The sequence below is a fragment of the Falco peregrinus genome, chromosome 7 (genome assembly GCF_023634155.1).
Source record: "Falco peregrinus isolate bFalPer1 chromosome 7, bFalPer1.pri, whole genome shotgun sequence".
NCBI lineage: Eukaryota > Metazoa > Chordata > Aves > Falconiformes > Falconidae > Falco > Falco peregrinus.
In genome coordinates, this window is record NC_073727.1 from 26,041,391 (window position 1) to 26,060,564 (window position 19,174).

The 19,174-nt window shown below is 43.4% G+C and overlaps 1 protein-coding gene across 1 annotated transcript; it reads right to left on the reverse strand.

The window, feature by feature from the left end:
- Positions 1-568: 568 nt before the first annotated feature.
- CD164 (CD164 molecule) lies at positions 569-12,187 on the reverse strand. Its single transcript, XM_055809694.1, has 6 exons — positions 11,976-12,187; positions 9,391-9,474; positions 7,882-7,956; positions 5,713-5,844; positions 4,593-4,658; positions 569-3,641 (listed from the first exon to the last, which is right to left on the reverse strand). The coding sequence occupies exons 1-6, from the start codon at positions 12,079-12,081 to the stop codon at positions 3,481-3,483; spliced, it is 624 nt and encodes a 207-aa protein (XP_055665669.1). The 5' UTR covers positions 12,082-12,187; the 3' UTR covers positions 569-3,480.
- Positions 12,188-19,174: the final 6,987 nt, after the last annotated feature.

Consider the following 19,174-nt stretch of genomic DNA (forward strand, 5'->3'; position numbering starts at 1 on the left):
CAGCATTGCACCCCCTCTGTTCTCTTATTTCCTAGCAAATATCCTCCTCCTACTCAAGGAATGAAGAAAGAAGGCTCAGAGCAATACTTTTTTCATACAGGTCAAAGATTGTAACACAAGAAGATGCTACAATGCAGGGGTTAACAGCCTCCCTGGAACCACAGACTGCAGTCCCTCTGCCACCTCACAGGTGACAGCCAGCATTACGAGCTTTGCTATTGGGAAGAGGAGCATTAAGCCTTACAGGTTGTTGCAACCGGAACACCTAGTAAATGCCTTGCCGTTCTTTGGCTTTAAAGGGGAGAACAGGATTAAACTAACATGGAAAACACTACCTAAATAAGAATTCTTTTGGAGACAATTCTAAATCTGTATCAGTATTGCTGCACATACCAAATGCAAAGTCAATGCTGTATTTAGGAGAGCTAACTTACCTCTTAAAAACTTTCATTCTCCTTCTTTCCCCACCATGTTTTTCAATCGCTATGGAAAACAGCTCTTATCTCCAGCAAGTCAGTAGACAATCCGCCCCAGGATTGCTCACATTAAAAAAAGTTTACAAGTAAAATTCCATTCAACTGATTTTTATTTATCAATTTGGTTTTGTGATTACAACCATTTCAGTTTTCTTCCACTGAGGACAAAATACAAACTTTTACAGCAACACCTGCAGAGAACATTCATAAGATAACAGCTTTATATTTGCACAATTTGGCTTCAAGAAAAAGCCAGATAACTTGAAGAGTCACTACAGTTCAGTGCCTAAAATTGATTTAGGGGCAAATACAACTACAGATCTATGAGCTACCTTCCACTTCAAAACACAAGGCCAAGAAAAACTGCAAGTTGTTACTCCAGGTTTTTTTGCAAGTACACAGCACAGATCAGCTGATACTGCCGTTTCACAAAGGAGCAATTACTTCCTATAGTGAGGCAGCCAAGCACATGCTGAAGACATATAACCAAGCCTCCCTCCCCGCCCCCCAAACAACTGAAAGGAAAACAATCCTAGCTACAACTCTGTAAACTGTGGATTATACCTTGTTGGCAAGGCTAATGAGCAAGCGGTGCATAGTGCAGGCCTTCCAGAACGTCACTAAATTGGTATAGTACAAGCTCGAGTTTTTCAGATTGGCATCAGTACATGTCAGAGATCCTGGGTTTCCTAAAGACTTGGAAAGTAGCAATTGCTGGCACCAAGAAAAATTCAGTAACTAAGGCAAGGTATCCCTTCTACCCTTTTAAACAAAATTTGAGGCAAAAGATTAAGCAACTTTAAGGCACTTTAAAAATTATTTTTAGTTTGCTTTACCAGCATACTTTATCAGCAACCTAAATCATTATCAGCATAACTCAGGACAAGCATTTTAGCAACATTTAACAGAGCAGTAACTTTTTGTGGCAATGCCTTCCATGCTATGAAGTGTTCTGTAGCACTTTCCTGCAAGTTTCCCAAAAGATAGCCCTTTGAGGGCAAAAAAAGTTATATACTAGGCATACAGTTTTCTTTGCCGAGCTGAAGAACTGTCACACTTTAAGTACGTTGCTCACTTCAAAACACAGAATACAAGCTCATGGGTATCTTTTTAAACAAATAAATGTAGTAAAATAGTTCTGAGATAGGGAAAGGACAGATTATGTGATTTCACAATAAGGCCAAGGATATACCATCTAACCCACACACATACTGTTGCTGGAAACTGGCCACTCACTCTGCTGTTTTAATAAACCTGAGCTGATTGTCTTAGTTTTGTTTAGAAAACCCAAAACTAATGAACTCAAAGATACAGTACTGGTGAGTAACTTCTGTATTTTGTAGGAATTCGAGTTTTCTATGCAGCACGATAAAAACAATTCCATCCAAACTAGAAGAACACAAGAAGGCAACACTGTGCACTTTAAAGTTTCCAACTGAAGTGCACTTATTTTTGCTTCATATTTAAGTTCTACTGCTGTGACTATTATCTGCACTAATGCTATCATTTTGTATTGGGTGCCAAATTCCAGCCAAGCCAGGGCCAGTAAGACAGTACTACAGATTATCCTGAAACTCATGATCAGGGATATTATCAAAAGCTATGTATTATGTTCTACATCTGCCACTTTTTTCACAAATTTTATCTTTACCTCCATTTTTCCTGTGGGTTTATTTTCACAGGTGTTCAAGTCAGTCTACATTGGACATGACCTACCTTTGATACTCAGATCACACGGCTGATCCAGCCAAAGAAAAGAAAAATACTATTTGGCTGAATAGATTTCTTTAACCATTTTATTGCAGGGTGACACAAACCTGATGGCAGGAAGCAGGGAGAGAGAAAAAAAAAAAAAAAAAAAAGATGTAGCCCTGGCAGTCCCAGGACTACAGCAATCCTGACCAGGATCAAATCAGCAGATCATCTTAACTACCCTTAACTGCTCCTACAGCAAGCAGACATACAGAAGGGTAAAAAAAAAAAAACAAAACCAACACACCAACAAAAAGCCAACACAAAACCAAAACCCTGAAATTAATTGCCACAAGTTTAAGAACCATTTGATTAAGAAAAACCCCAGGATTGCCCAAACACCAGTATTTCAAGTATAAATGTAAGTTGTTGCCTTTTTATATAGGGAGTGAACTGAATTTTATCACTAGTTTTATGGTTGGTCTTTGTAGGCCAGAACAAAAGGTAAGCTACTTAGTGTAAAAAGTTTTTAACCTGGAATGCTCAAGTCATTCTCCTATATAAAGCCAGTATTAACAGTTTTATTTATTTTTTAAATAGGTGGGATGCTTTTATAGCCTACTGATTTCTAGTCTTTAAGGCACTAATCTTCATTTCCCCTTTAGAAGGATAATCCCTACATCCCCCTCTCCAGCCTCAACATTACCTGGAAAGGACATAGGATCTCAGTTTGGAATGCAGTATTTAATCAGGCAACCTCTATTCTTGTGTAAAAAAGTTTATGGGTTATGTTATTCTGTTAAGACATTATCTACTTCTACAATTTTGTTCGTCTTTCTAGCAGCATGCTGTAAGAGCCATAACCTAGTATAAATGGCATTTCACTCCCTGAAGTCAATCACCAATAATTCACATCCTGATAAAACCAAAGGGATACTGTATCAAATGTTGATTAAATTAGCTGTCACAACAAGTCATCATGAGATTGTCTACTCAAGACAGTGTCGCCACTGAATAAGAATCTCTGAATGTCTACTTTTGGCATATTAAAAAAAAAAAAAGTCCCACAGCAGCAGCCACTAAAGGAAAGTAAGACAGCCATTAAAACCCATGCAGCATATTGCAAGTAATCCTGTTGAAGAGATTCATATCACCTCTTACCAAGTATAATGTTGCAAAAATATTCTTTTAAAGTCTTCTTTTAAAGATTGAAAGGAAATTATGAACTGCTGTCTTCCATGAGCAACAGAAAATATTTTGGTTCAGTGAACTACAGGTGTTGGGCTACTAGTCCATTATAAAGTGGCAGGTTCTAAAGTGTATGATAGTTTCGGTCTTTCGACTTGCAGAATTTGTACAGAAAGAAAACAACAGCCTGCAGACCCAGAACAAGGACAATTCCACCTATGAAACTCGCAGCATCAAATGTAGATTTGCGTGGAGAAGGTGCAGGAGTCACAGTAGCATTCGTACCTGTTAAACACCACATCAGAGTTTGTGAGTGCACAATACTCACGGAAGTTTTATAGATTTTCGTATTGGCTTCACTGTATTAAGATTACTCAAAACATCCAAGTACCAATAAGAAAACAACAAAAAAATCAAAAGTAAAGACATGTCAGCAGCTGCATTTAGCTTAGTGTTACTGAAATGTGATTAAATTGTACAAGGCTAGAGTTATTTATAGGCAAACTGCACTGGACCTCAACACTGAGCAAGTCCCAGCTGAACTTTATTTGTACAGGAGGAAAGCTTTGGCTTTTTGAAGTACATAGAAGTATATTATTGATGTGCTCACATTCAAAACACATTTTCCCACCTATGCTGCTTGCTCTAGTTTTTAGCTTAAATTCAAATTTAATTATTATCTTCCACCTACTGTACTTTACCCCAAGAGTTACACTTAAAGAAATCAGCTGAAGCCACAACACATATGAAGCTGGAAATAATAGCCATCTGCTGACAGCTAGTTTTAAAGAGCTTTTCAGCATCAGTCATGAATATGCTATTTCATGAAGTAATAAAATATTTCAGCTTATTTCCATCACTGTAGCTCAATTTTCTTTTTTTATAGGTATCCCATTATTGTGCTCCAAGTGAAAAAAACTAAATACCACCTCCCGAAGATAAGCAAGTTAACAAGTGACTTCCAGCCACACTATTAAAAGCAGCCAGCTGATTTCATTTGACCAACACACTTCCAACCATTAATATCTCACCAATTAGCTCTTTCTCAGGGTATTACCTTGCTACATACATATATCCACGACCTTAACAAAATGAGATGCACCATAAAGTTAGAAGTGACAACAGCAGATACACCAATACTCCTTTAATGTTGTCACTTGGTAGGTCTTTCAAGATAATGCTTTTAAAGCAACACAAAGTATTTTATGCTGTAATTATGCTAGTAGTAGCAGTTACCTGGAATACTGGGTGTTGTAGTAGCTGAAGTAATGGCAGCATGTGTAGTTACGTTGGTGATGTTAGCTGTTTGAGAGAAGACAGTATGTACACATACCATAAACTTCAAGGCCAAAGTTTGCAAGCACTGAAGTTCTTATGTAAATCATTTGTCTTGTTTTGCTTAAACAAGGAGAAGCTTTGACCTCAGACTGCACCCCACACAATTCAGATGTTCAGCTGCATGGCATTAAGCCAAGTTTCTGCAATAAGTATTTTTTTCAGACTTGCATACCACCCTTATCCAAATATTTCAAGGTTCTCCACAGATCAGACAACGATTCTTTATTTAGAAAAAAGCACTAATATAAATGCTGGTATTTGAACAACAATCAAGACAGCTGCTTCAGGACAACTGAGAAACTGCATCAAGGAAAAAGGCTTTCATTAAACAGCCTTTAATCAATTAGCATTCATTGTACTAGAAAAATTACTTATTGTAATATCTCTAGATGGGAGAAACACTTGCAGGACAGCAAAGATTCCCCTTTCTCCTCCTGTCCTGGGTCTCTGGCACATCCCACCCCCAGATTAGCATTACTAAAAATTAATCTATATTGCACTATGTGCCTGGGACAAGAAGCCAACATTTGTAGGTTTACTCACACATCACCCTCCTGTACATTAGGCTATTCTGAGCCTAATCAAGCATCAACTCATTACCTTCCACATCCCTTAAACATCAGATGCTTTTAAAGATTAGGTTTTTGGGGTGGGTTTTTTTGTTTGTTGTTAGGGTTTTTTTTGTAAGAGCTTCACTGTTAAGATGGCAGCACATATAAGAACAGAAAATTTTGAACTGGTCAACAACAATAAGAAAAAAAAAATCAAACTCACAGTAGCTCATGGTTAGCAGAAATTACTAATCTAATTCAAACAATTACTACTGAGCCAATTCTTAATTTTGTTGAAAAGGAGCATTTTCTCTGTTAACTTCTTCCAAACTTTGGGACCATTTCTGCATTCCATACGTCAGGCGTTTAGTATTCATGCTACTACAGTGATCTGTGGAAAAAGTCCTTGTCCTTTATTCTCCAGTTCCTAGTTTACTGCCATTCTATGTTCAGTAGTACTATATTACCTATAGTAGTATGAGCTGTGGTAGCAGGACTGGCTGTGGTAGTATTGGAAGATGCTGTGGTACTATTGGCAGGTGGTGTAGTAGTATTGGAAGACAGCGTAGTAGCACTGGAAGGAGGAACATCTGTAGGAGCTATTAAAGAATAAAGAGTTACATTAAAGAGACCAATGACAGTGTTTAACAAAAAAAAAAACCCAACAAAACAAAACACCAAAGCCCAAATTGAACAGCAGCAGGCTGAGTTTTAGGGAATTTGTATAGCACTGAATTCTATTGTAGTTTTGGTTTGAAGTTACAAAGCAGTTGGAAGTTCAATCTACCACACTAACAGCAAAAGTTGCACAATTGAATACATGAACCTTGTCACAGGCAGCCCAATCAAGCCAGTGTCCAACTGGCAACTCAAGATTCCTCAAACCAAACAAGAGGGAGAAGAGTCCTATCGTATAAGCATAAACTGTGCATGCTTTAGACAATAGGAAACGAGATATTCAGTACTGCTTCCCAACCCCACTGCAACTAAAATTCAACCTAAGCTATCAAGTTCAACTAGAAAACAGAACGGTTAGCTGAAGCAGTATGGGGGGAAACTCAAAACATCCTCAAGAATTCAAAAGTTTAAGCTTTCTGTTCTGAGAGCTGTTGCTGGTTGTAGGTGCTCTCAGCTTCAGCATGTGCTATAAAAAACCCCAAACCAAACAACTGTGAAGCCTTCTGCAACCTACTGTATTAACTGAATTAATCACACATGGACAGCTTATCCAAACTGTTGCTTAATCATACACTGATAAATCAGCAAGCTTCCTGATGAAATACCATTATGTCCAGAAGCCTTTAATGCTCAGACTAATTTAAATGTGGTTATTTACATCTTGAAACAATTCAGCATGGTAGGCAGCCAGAGCTGACTTTCTAGAGATAAGCTGCATATATCAGAATCTACTGTCTCTCAGGTCCCATTTGCATCTAGTCAGTTTAAGTCCACCTTAATGTTCCTCCATGTCAATCCCAAATATAGTGCTAAGCCATGACTCTGCAAGTAAGAGCTGATAAGGTATACAGGCTCCTTTCACACCAACAAAGATCCTCTAATGAAGGTGACAATGTAAGTTTCCTTGAACATGCAAAGCTAAAATACAATAAACTTGTAGTGATGTTATCAGGTTAACAGGAACAGATTGTAGAAATTCTACTCTTAGATATAGAGTAAGGCATTGTAACAGCATGCTCTCTTTGCAAAGCACTGAGAAATGGTACTTTTAACAGTCCTGATTAAGAGATGATCGTTACAATTTTAGAAACGGGGTCATGTGGAATTATTTCTGACTTGCTGCCACCACCACAAGATGCCCATAGCAGTATGGAAGCTTCGTCTCTATTGATGTGAGCCAGCCTCTTTGGCCACACTGTTGAACTCACCTAGACAAGAGTATTAAGAGTTTTCATTTTCTGTTCTAGACCTTAAAATATGAAAATCCTATTTTGAAGTCTATTTCTGGTCAGCTTTCAGAAAAACTAAAACTGGTAGGCTTTCACAAAAGTGAAATTCAAGACTTAATCTAAATTATTCATACCCTGCAAATCTGCTTTGCACAGCAAGCACAAATTAATGAGAAGACTGAAGTAGATATGCAACAGAGCATGTTCCTAGCATGAAGAATTTACCTTACACAGTCCTATAACCCAGACCCTGCACTTCAGAACTGCATGAAGAGCTGTACTAGTTAACAATTAAAATTGGGAGGTTCTTAAGTTTTTCCTTTTTACTGCACCTCAGATGAAACAATGGACTTAACAGGTATGACTTTTTGTTGAATATGAAGCTTGCTGTCTTGAGGATGCTGACAAGTTCCTTAGAACGCACTGTATTTAACAGGAAATGTTATCCATGTTCACCTAAGAAGCCAAGCCAGTAGCCAGAGATGTTTGTCTAGTAAAGTAGATCAGGCTTCTTGAAACAGCAAATGTAAGCTGTTAACTGAATGCACAATGAAACTATGCATTTTAGCATCACATCACAGCTTTAAGCTAGAAGCAATGGGCTTATTTACATACTTGTATGTGCTTACGTAAGTTGTAGAAAGTATTACCAAGGTCTACAGGTGAAGGAGCTGTAAACACAACTGCTTCATATTCAACAATGTGAAAGCTGAGTATCTGAATACTTACAAGAACATTGTTCTACAGCTGTACAGCTCTGATTCTTCAAAACTACTTCTGTTTCATTTACACACATGCTTTCTCCTGTCAGAAAAGTAGAGACAAGAATATTTACAGTGGCAGAACTTTAAAGTGGTTGAGACATTGTTCCTAAATACTAATAAACTGTTCGTAGGACAAACTAAACACCATCTTCAAGCCAGGATAACAATAAAGCCACTTCAATACGTAAGACTTGAGTATTATATTAATAATTGGAATTTAGAAAAGTTTTAGTATTTTCTTTCACTAGTTATTCTACCACTCAAATCAACACTTAGGCAATACTTTTACATGGTTATACAACATTTTGCAGTAACAATACAGCTTGGTATTTTTCCTTCCTAGGCTATAAAATTAGACTGTGTTTCTACTATTTGTAGCATTTTTCAAGTTAAACATTTTGCATCTCTATGGGTAGGATCATAAAGTCTGTCTTAAAAAAATCCTAAATGCAAGCAATTAGTTCCAGCTTTTCAAACAGATCTTTGACCTTGAAATTGTTGAAGGCACCAGTTTCTTATTCTCTGCCTGCATACCATCCCCTCCCTCAAAGAAGTTACACAGATCTCCTGCATGTTTGCTGTATGTGCCTGCTAGTCAGAGAGCACATGCAGATTCAGAAAAAGAGCTTCTTGAAGGGCACTCTTGTACCAGACAAGTTACATCCAAAATTCTTTTCGTTAGTTCCAAAGCATCTTAGCCTTTTTGCATAACCTGTCTTGGTTACCTACAATCAAGTGCTACAAAATCACTATTACAGTCAAGCCATTCTCTCATCTTACTCTGTTTCCACCTCACATAGGAAATACAAATAATCCACCTGATGACTACTTATGTAATCTCTGTATGACTTTGTCAGCTGCAACCTCCTCCAGGGCTGTAGGTGCCAGATTTTACCTAAATGTAGTTAAATCCAACTCTCCTACAATGGAAAAAACATGGCTCAGAATTAGACCAGCTAATGCTTCTTTGGCTCTGTCATGTTCCCTTCAGTGGGCTGCAATTTTAGAAACACTACTCTTAACTAATCTTATTTAATGGACTCCTCTCCCTTATTGCACTTCAGTTCAGGAGTAGTGGTTGTGACCACCAGCTCTATGACAAAACCCCAAAAGGGACTGAAACACAGGTATACACGTCTGCATATCAGAATCCACTTGTGACTCCTTAGCAAACACTAGTAACTAGTTTGTTCTAAAACCAGTCTGAACCATCTAGAAAACATTAACTTATCAACAGTACAGATTTATATCAGAAGGCTTAAAAATCTGGGATTATTTTGAACATGTTCAGCTGTCACCACATAAGAATTTGAAATGTTTAACAGATACAACCTATGAATTAATGCTCCATTAGGTTATGAAACAAACCAGCTTATTTATGTAATGAACATTAATATAGATGATGAAGTAGGTCTAGTTGGGTTTAAAGTTCTGTATGGCATAGTAAGAATCTGCACTGTGTTGTCCTCCTTACTTTCACATGTGATCCACTTGCAGACGGCTACATTTGTATCATTGTCAATACATGAACTGCAGTCAGAAATGTTTTCACAAATACCTAAAAAAAGAAAAAAAAAGCAATGCACAGATTAAGACAAAATTACCACTGTCAAAAGAGCAACTTCACCCACAGAATCAGTTCTTAGATCCATACCCTACCATACATACATCTCCCAGGTTAAGGTGCAATCCTTCCCACTAACCTAACTACAACTGAAAGCTGCAACTTAGGAATGCATTTGACAAAACAGAAATGCATTTCCCTCCAGACACTACTGACACTCCAAAACCAGACCCCACATGTACACCAAGATTTTGTCTCATACTCAGATAACGTAGAATATACTACTCTAATGAAGTTACCAAATTAATTTTTCAAAGTTAACTGAAACCTCAGATGGTAAGAGCTGTACTCCTTTCAATTATATTTTTCCTTTAGGTAATATAGCCAGCTATAAACAACCCTACAGCAGAAAGCAATCCAAGTATGGGAAATAAAGACAAGAACCTAGAGGACTTTGTATACAAACGCATATAAAGCGGAGCAGAAAGTCAACCTATTCACATTTTGATCACAGGAGAAGCCAGCAACCTAACCAGTCCAGCAGCTTTTTAATGTCAGTCAAACATTGTTGCCTTAAAACCACAATGACAACACATCCACCACCTGGATCAAATAAGATTGTCTTCCAATCTACAACTTTACTGCATTAATTTTAATTAAGACTGACTCATACAGCATCGTACTCAGAAAACCCACAACTCCTTATACCCCATACGCTCCAGCACATTTCACATCATATCCACCTACTCCAGGCACCTTTGGGTGACCTTTCACCTTTCTCCGCTATTCACAGCTCTTCAGCAGTCAGCATGGTAATATACATCTCAAGATAACAACTGCAGATACATTAACTTCATTATTTACTAAATCTGAAGTAAGACTGAATCTACCTGGCCTTTCTCTTGGTTACTGCAGGAGCAGGCTAGAAATACTGGTGCTATTTTTTCACTTTCAAGAAATGAAAAAAACATATGAAGAGACCTTCGTCGGTTTGCATGAATGAGGTATGCACCAGACTTGCCCTGTTCCCTTCAGAAGGCACTTTAAACCACTTCAAGAGCTATATGACAATTCCTAGGTAACAGATTTCAGGGAAGAAAAAAGTAGAAGTCATTTATTGTTCTGGGTATACACATGAAGAACGATCACAGCATGCACAACACTCCTGATGAACGAACAATGCTTGCTTTTGTAAATGCCTCACTGGTACATAAAAGATGTAGCACAGTACATCTGCAGAGATAGGCAGACAGTCCGTGCAGCCAGCTAATGCCAGGTGCACTAGGACTTCTAGTTTCAAAACACCTTTCCCAGACTAGCATGGGGGAGGAACAGATTCACAGGAGTGAAAGATCAGGAGACGTTTATATCACAACAAAAGGTTTCAAGAATGCGCTGTTAACTTCAAGAACCAGTGGCAGGGTGTCAGGCGTTTCCCCAATGCTACTCCTGCTGCAAAAGGTTTTCTTGGGGAGCTTGTTATCACATAGAAAGCCTCTCAACTCTACCCATCAGCAGGTGCCTGCTCTTCACTGGAAAAGTAACTCAGGTACCACGAACTCTGATCTGAAGTGCAGGCAAGGCCACGTTTGCTCCCAGGATAAACCTGCTTGTTGTACCGCCTCTTGCACATTCGGATATTCCCCTTACACTTGAGGGGGAAACCTGAAACACTAACAGAAGCCTGTCCCGCTGAACCGACACTGCCCTCTCCTGCTGCACGCCGAGGCTGCTCACCGCCGACTCGGCGGCCCCCAGCAGCTCACGCTGCCCACAGGGCGCCCGACACCGGCCCGCACCCCGTCGTCGGTGGGGCCGCAGAGGAAACGCAGAGGGGCCGAAGCAGAGGTTACTGGCCAGCTTCACACTTAGCTGCACCCAGCACCACTACACAACGTGGCCAGAGAACATTAAAGTGCTTCCAGAACAACTTACTTCCTTCGCACAGAGCCAGAAAGATCAGGCGAGCCCCGAGGAGCAGCAGGGCGGCCACCACCAGGGTAAGGAACAACCCGCGGCCGTGACAGACGCCCCCTACGTAAGTAACCCCCGGACCCGGCCGGCGCCAGGTTCGCAAGGCACAAACGCGCCGCGTACGTTTCACCGGAGACGAAAGTAGCCGCTGCCCGCTGCCCCGCCCGGGAAGGGCGCCGGGGGCGGCCCGAGCCGCGCTAACGGACCCCGCGCCTCACGGGCCCCCGCGCCCGCAGCGAGCGGGAAACGAAAGCGAGGGGCCAGGAGGCGGAGAGAGGCGGGCGAAAAGCGCGGCGGGCTGCGGCCCAGCCGCCAGGGAGCGGGGGCGGCTCCCCCGCCGGGCGGCCGGCACCGCGGGGCTCCCCCGCCGGCGGCGGGCACGGAGGGTCGGCCCGGCCCGGGCGCGGAGCCGCCTCGCCGCCGGCACCAACGGGCAGCGCGCGAGCGCGGGGGGGGGGGGAGGGGCTGCCCCGTCAGCAACCGCCGGGAGGGGGGGGGAGGGGGGATGGCGAGGCACTCACCAACGACCTCGACGCCGTCGGCAGCCCTCTGCGCGGCCCCCGCGGCCAGCCCGCTGAGGCAGGCCAGGCAGAGGGCGGTGAGGGGGAGCGCGAGTACCCGGCCCATGGCGGCGGCGAAGCGAAAGGTGGCGTCTCCCGCTCCTCGGTGCGTCCCTTCGCCAGCTCCGCTCCCGCCGCCTCCGCGCACCCTCTGAGCGCTGCCGCCCCGCCCCCCGGCGTCACGTGAGCGCCACCGCCTCGAGCCGGCCCCGCCCCCTCCCTTGCCGTCCGGCCCCGCCCCCATCCCGCGGGTGGAAGGACAGCCCACCCGTGGCTCCCCCCGTGCCCCCGCCGCCCCGCGGGAGCGTTTCCCGCGAGTCACGTGGTGCCCGACCGCCTGCCCGTCCCCACGGGGCCCCGCCCCCGCTGGGGCCGCAGAGCGGCGGTCGGTCATTGGCTGGGGCCGAAGCGGGAGGCGGGGCAGCGCCGCGGTGGAGCGGAGCGGGGAGCGGGCGGCGGGGCCGCCGGTGCTTCCCGGCCAGGCGGGCCGGGCGCGCCGTGGTGGCGGCGGCGGCGCCGGGCGGCGGCGAACGAGCCCCTCCCGCCCGCGGGCACCAGCCGCTCGGGGAGGGCCCGCCGCGGCGTGTCGCCTCTCCCTGTCCTGCGGGGCGGCTGCCGGCCATGGCTGGGGCCGGGTCCGCCGGGGGCAGGGGGTTTGCGGTGGCCCGCGATGCCGGGGCCCAGCTGCTCGGCGCGCCGCACCCGGGCCCTGGCTCGCAGGCGCCGGAAGGTGCCTGGGCAGCGCTGCCTTGTGCCCCACTCCGGCCTGGCCCCGCTGCACTGCCAGCTCCAGGGCAGGGTTTTGCGGGGGATTTCTCTCGCAGAGGTGCGAGGTTCACCTCTTCCCCCCTCTCCCTTTTCTATCCTGAAAAAACTTAGAAATAGTACATCGTAGCAGTGTAAATAAAAGTTGCTGGGCGGTGGTCACACCTGAAGCGCAGCACCAGCATGCAGCGCAGGAAGGTGGATGTCCCCACGCCGGGGGGAGCGAGCGCTGGGAGCGTGGCAGGCTGTGGTGCCATGGCTGTAGCACTGGAAGGGAAGCTCGGTGAAAACCAGAAAACCATAACCCTGGTCTTCACTGCCGTCACCCCCAGCTGCACGGTAGAGAGCAACTGGGGGGGGATGTTTGACCATCCCATCGCTTCTTTCAGTGGACTTGGTAGTGTCGGGTTTGCAGTCGGAACAGGTGATCTCAAGGGTCCGGGTGATCTCAAGGGTCCTTCCCGACTCACCCTGTGATTCCCTCCTGACCAACGGGGAGAGTTTCCCCTCTGCCTGTCATACTCCCCATCTCTCTGTCCCTTGTTTCTCCCTAATGCAGCCTGAGTCAATGTATACCATCAACAGTGGACTATGCAAATAAAAATAAGGTTGTGTAAATCTGCCTCGACATTTTGTGCAATGCCAATGCAGGCAAGCGTTAGGAAACCAAGAGGAACATTCATGCTTGCTTGTAATCAAGGAGAGCCAAGCTCAAGCTATAAAGCAAATTGTAGTATGGTCCTGGTTTGACAAAGGCTCCATCAGAATGACAGAACAGATGAAAGAGAAGAGTTATAACCCGGAAAATTCTCCCCTGATTCTCCAAAGTGTGACCTGGACTTGGACAGTAAAGGGGAAAACGCCAAATAAATCCCTAGCTTAATCTTCCATTTACGTCCTTTTGTGGAGGTGTTTTATTGCCAAGAGCCAGGAGACCAATACAAATTCAGAAACTTTAAGGCAAACTACCTATCGTGATTATTGTGGGAGCTCCAGAAAAGTCTGCAGGACTGTTGGCAATATATAATTTGGGTACAGCGCTTTCTGACAAGCCTCCATACCATCATATATTGTGGTGCTTCTGCTAGCGGGCAAGATGGCTAATGCTTTACCTTCCTGCAAAGGAGTCTTAGAGTGAAAATACAAAAGAAAAAGGGCTGCAGAGAAAACAGCAGAGAATCAGTTTTGTGGTAAGAACAGGAACCTCATAGCAGCTGCAGTGAAATGACCGAACACGTTTTGTTGGATGTAAATGCCAGTTCCATCTGAATTTAGTTCTGAGAAGTGATAAGGTGGCTGAAGTCACACACTCACTTTAGTTATCTTTCATTCTGCGTATACTTTTTACTGGAGCATTACTGTAAAATGGTTCAGTTATTCTTGCAGTATGGTTACAGTTGCTGGCTTTTTATTGAGAAGAAATGATTTCCACATTCATTATTAAAATGCTGTGTCCCTGTTCTAACTTTGAATAAGCAGCATGTAAAATAAATTGAGGAGCAGCACAAATAGATACTGCAACGTCACTGAAACTACAGCGAGCACTGAATATGGGAGTTTCTTGTGGCTTCCACCCATCCCTCCTGGCCACATCTGCAGATATTTTTATGTCCTTTTGGGACAAGGGACGCTAGACATGTGGCATTATTTGAACTCAGGTTTTCCTTTTCGCAGTTCTTGTGGGTTATGATGCTAAATACATCTTCAGCAGTTATCATAGTGTTTTATGAGGGATGCAGTGGCAGTTAAGTTGATGTGCTGGACTCATGAGGTGTCATGGTTGCTGCAATCTGCATTTCATGAGGACTACATACTACAAATCTCTCCTTTTGGGAAGGAAAACAAATAGGACATATGTTAAATGTAATGGGTAAAAGGCAAGACTCTAATCAGTGTGTGTGTGTGTGTGTGTGTGTATATATATATATATGGCAAAACTCAGGGAAAACGAAGTACCTAATAAAACAGAGCTAAGATTACCAGCAGAGCAAGAATTAGAGCTACAGCACATCTCCACAAGCGAGTGAAAACACATCTATCATGTAATTCTGGGGGCTGGTGGGAATCCAAGTGAATGATAAATGTGGCTTGTCTGTTTTTTTCTTGAAGTCAGCATCTTGGGACTTCGTTGTAGCATACAGTCAGCAGGATCATGGCAATCTGGGTTGTTGTTGTTGGATTTGAAATATCACATTCAACACAGTATTCATTTTTCATTGCACTGTTACATACTTAGTGGTTAGTAAGGCATTTACCTCTGTTTTGAATCTATAAGGAATTCCAAGCACTGCATTACTGGAAGTTTATGTAAAGTCCTTGGCAAAAATGTGTAAAACCTAAGGATCTGCAGATGTCCATTATAGGGAAGCACATTTTAAAGGTAGTAAACACCCAGGATTTGCAGCGGATCGCATTGTATCACTTGATGCTTGGCAAGATGTGATAATGGGGCTTTTGAAGAAGTTCCAGAGGAGCACGCTGCAGTTTGGGATGGTAGCAATAAATGAAAAAAAAAATAAAAAATCAGTAGATAAACTGAAGGGAACATATATTTCATTCAATTTGCAAGCATTTGTTCTGATTTCCAAATTGTCATTTTACATGCATGGAAAGAGATGTGTATATGGAGCGTAAATACATGGTTGGTATTTTAACAAGGAAAATACACTGTCCAAAGAGGTTTCAGGGTGTTTCATATCAGTACGTAACGATGCATTATTAGATTCGGGTGCCATTCACCGCCTTTGTAATCATTCAGAAATAATGCATCAACTCCTGTGCTCAGAGCTTCATAACCTCAGTTAATCCTTGCATTGTGAGACAGGTACAGTAGCAAATCGCGCTGCGGAAATGTGACTTATTGGGGCTGGATACAGCCCCAAGGCACATACAGGGTTGCGCATGCCATGCTGTATGATGTCTAAGTGTTCATTTAAGGTGCCTGTGTGTCTGTCCCCAGCAGAAGTTCTGGGTGAGGACCTTGGCCCCTGCACTGTACGACCCGCTCACCTGAGGCAAGCAAGGTGGAGCTGTGTCTGGTGCCCCCTCACACATGCTGTGGTACAGGCACTTGTTCAGCCCCACCAGGTTGATTTTAACATAAGGAACAGATAAAAATAGATACGCACAGTGGTATAGAGGATGTAATAATAGTAAAAGATTTTTCTTAGCTCTTCTAGAGATAGTGGTGCAGGCCAACGCCAATGCTTGTAGCCTAAGGCAAGCCAAAGAGAGATGCCTTAAGAAGAAGAATGGAAGGCAACAGGTAGAGGCAAGATGGAGTGGAAGAGCTAAACATTTCACCCGTGCAGCTGGGACCAACCACAGAACGAGGTCAGGCTGGTTTAGGTAACCAAAGAAAAATAAGGCTAACGTTTAGATAGAGTCTTCCTGCATCAGTACATCCATTTTGTTTATTGGTAACATGCATTTTTCTGTTGGTGATGGTGTAATACAGCCCTGGGCTCTGGTCTGTGTCAGGACAGGAGCATAGCCCCATCTCCTAGAATGCTGGCTGTGTCCTGAAGCCTGGCTGGCTGGTAAAAGGTGCCTTGGCCAGCCTGGGAGCTTTTCAGGAGGAGGAACCTCAGGAGAAGCTCCCCAGCTTTTTCTCAGTAGATATGCTTTTAGGCTGAGGCTCCTACACTTGGCCCCTGCCTGAGCTGCAACCCCATGGGCTTTGCAGCCCTGCCCATGCCTGACCCAGCCTCCGTCTCTCTCTGCACCCTCAAGACCTAGACCAGTGCTTCTTTGCTCACAGCATCTGAGATACGGGCACAATTGAGCTCTGTTGAGCTGGCCACCCATTACTGCTTCTTAGCATCCTAAACCTTATCAGAATTACAGTATCAAGATTCTTGCTATTAAGTGTGTAAAATCATTCCACTTACCCATTTCCTTCATGCAACAGCTGTATCACATCATTTTGATCTATTTGATATGCTGCATAGTTGATATTTTCAGTTAAGTTCTTTCAAACCAGCCCTCCGGAGTACCTTTTTCTCCCTGGAATTGATGGCAGGAACTCTTTTGTCTCTGAGTTATGGCTGTGGGTCAACAGTGGTTTAGTTAAGTGTATCCCAACCAATAAGTATATGAAGGACAATAGCAGAGAGCTGTAGCCATGGCAGCCTAAAAAGGAAAGCAAGGCTGGTCAGTAGGAAGATGAAATATGCTGTCTAAGGCCCACCTGACACAATTAAAATTAATATACACTTGGGAGACCTCAGGGCTTCTCCAGATCAGTGTGGAGTACCTCCGTAGCTGAGGAGCCACACTAACAATTTCTACTGGCCTTAGCAGCCCTCCTGGATCAGATTCAGAAACCCTCTTGACCTCAGATTAGGTAAACTACATTGTAGTCAATGACTTTGTCCTCCACCTTTTATTTGATCAGCGCTTGAATTAGTAAGGGCTAACGATTGGAGCCTGCTGCCCATGGTTTATTAGCACACTGTCCTTGCAGTTTTAACACATATGCCTGTACAAAGATTTTATTTAGAGCAGCTTCTAAGAGAGTGTTTTGATGGAGTAAGAAGCCCAGCATAAAACACTAATAAAGTAAAACGTGAACGATACCAGGTTTTCTTACATAGCTAAAACGCTGTAATCCAGTAAGATAATAGTTTTCTCAGGATGCAGGTTGCTGCTGTCTGCCCTTTATAGAAGGGAGTTTTTTTATATGGTTGCTGGGAAGGGAACTTTTCCAAAACCACCAGCTGGCCATGGAAGCCTCCACCTCCCCATCTGCAGTCTGCTCCTGAATTTCCCAGCTTTTGGAGACCCAGCAGTGTGCCACTGGACTTGTATGTGTCTTCTGGATGCTTGCACACACCACTTCTCTGGTCTGGCTCTCTCAGAGGAGGCAATGCATTCTTGGTGACTTGATTAGAGATGTATGTTACCGTAGATGGCACAAACCATCATTTTGGATTGAGGTTAAGCCGATTCTTCCTTTCGTGTTTCATTGTTCATCACCTTGGGCTCCTTATGTATATCCAGCTTGCAGGTACTGGGGAACCAGGGTTGAAAGATGTGCTTTTTCTTTTAGGCGACCTCCTTAATACTGGATGAAAGATTTTACCACATTTTTTCTGGCAGAGTGTCCTGTCATGACCGGCACAAATACTGTAATTGTGGCTTGCCTGAAGGATCATTATGCCTGAAACTCAAAATATTTCCTGGTTGTTCTCTCCTCTTCTCGTTATAACATTTTCCATGTCGTGTAACTTCAACCCGTTGTCCCCTGCCCAGTCACCCCACACAGCTCTCCTAGATCCTGAGTGTGCAACACCCTGTATGTCGTTACATCCAGCCAGCATACTTGTTACCAGGTCTGTGACTTTTGGCACAGGATCAGCTTTCTGATACTTGACATGATTAGGCATTTGTCTGCCCTGCGGGATCCTGAGTGCTGCTTATTGCCAGTGCATCAGTTTCTGGGCTTTTGACTGCTGCCCAGAGAAGGTCATTTGGATTCAAAGCACATGCTGTGCTCTGACTCGGTCCCCCGTGGGGACGCCGGGGTGCAGCAGCGCTACAGAACAGACCTACTGTGGGTGGCCAAGCCCAAAGCAAATAAAAAAATCAATTAATTGGTCTTTTAGCATTGTCTTCTATAGCCTGCAGAACTAAAATTACTTTTCTGACTTTCATTTTCAAACATCTGAATATAATTTAAAATCCTTGCAACAAATATGAGCCACTGATCTGCATCCCAATAGTTGAGTTTGAAAGCCATATCCTTTCATAGCAATAGTCGCTACTACTTATGAAAAGTAATTCGTCAGGAAATGTGTTATTTTATTAATGAAACACAATAATGTATTTTCATCTTTGATCCAGAACTATGACGTGACAATAATTACTCTCTAGGCAGTTTAATTGATTTGAAATGTTCCTACAGAAGACAGTTCCTATATAGTAGTCTATGTACAGATTGCAGAATGCTTTAGAAAATAGAAGGATAAAATGTGTTAAAGGCTCCTTAGCTAGCTACAGACATATAAAAGTATTTTAGGCTAAAGAATCTTTTTGGTTTGTAGCATAAGTAAAGAAAAAGCTAAATCCCCTTGCTAAAATTAAGACGACCTCTATACTGACTCAGAGCATGTGGAATCAGACTAGGTCTGTGCCCTCTTCAGACACCCAGTTAAACATTTGCTGATCTGTTACACTCATTCCCATTTAGCAAATAAACTCAAGATTGTTACTTTTCATTAAATCTGTGGGTTTGAGCTTGGACAAAATTAGGTTTCTCCTAATACTTCTTTAATTCAGCATTTCCCATCTTACACTGGCACTCTTTTGTGAGGTTTAGCAGCTTATATGGTGAGCTGAGGAGCAAAGGTCACTCAGCACAGCACTGGAAAGAGAGGCGGGAGAGGTGTACACTG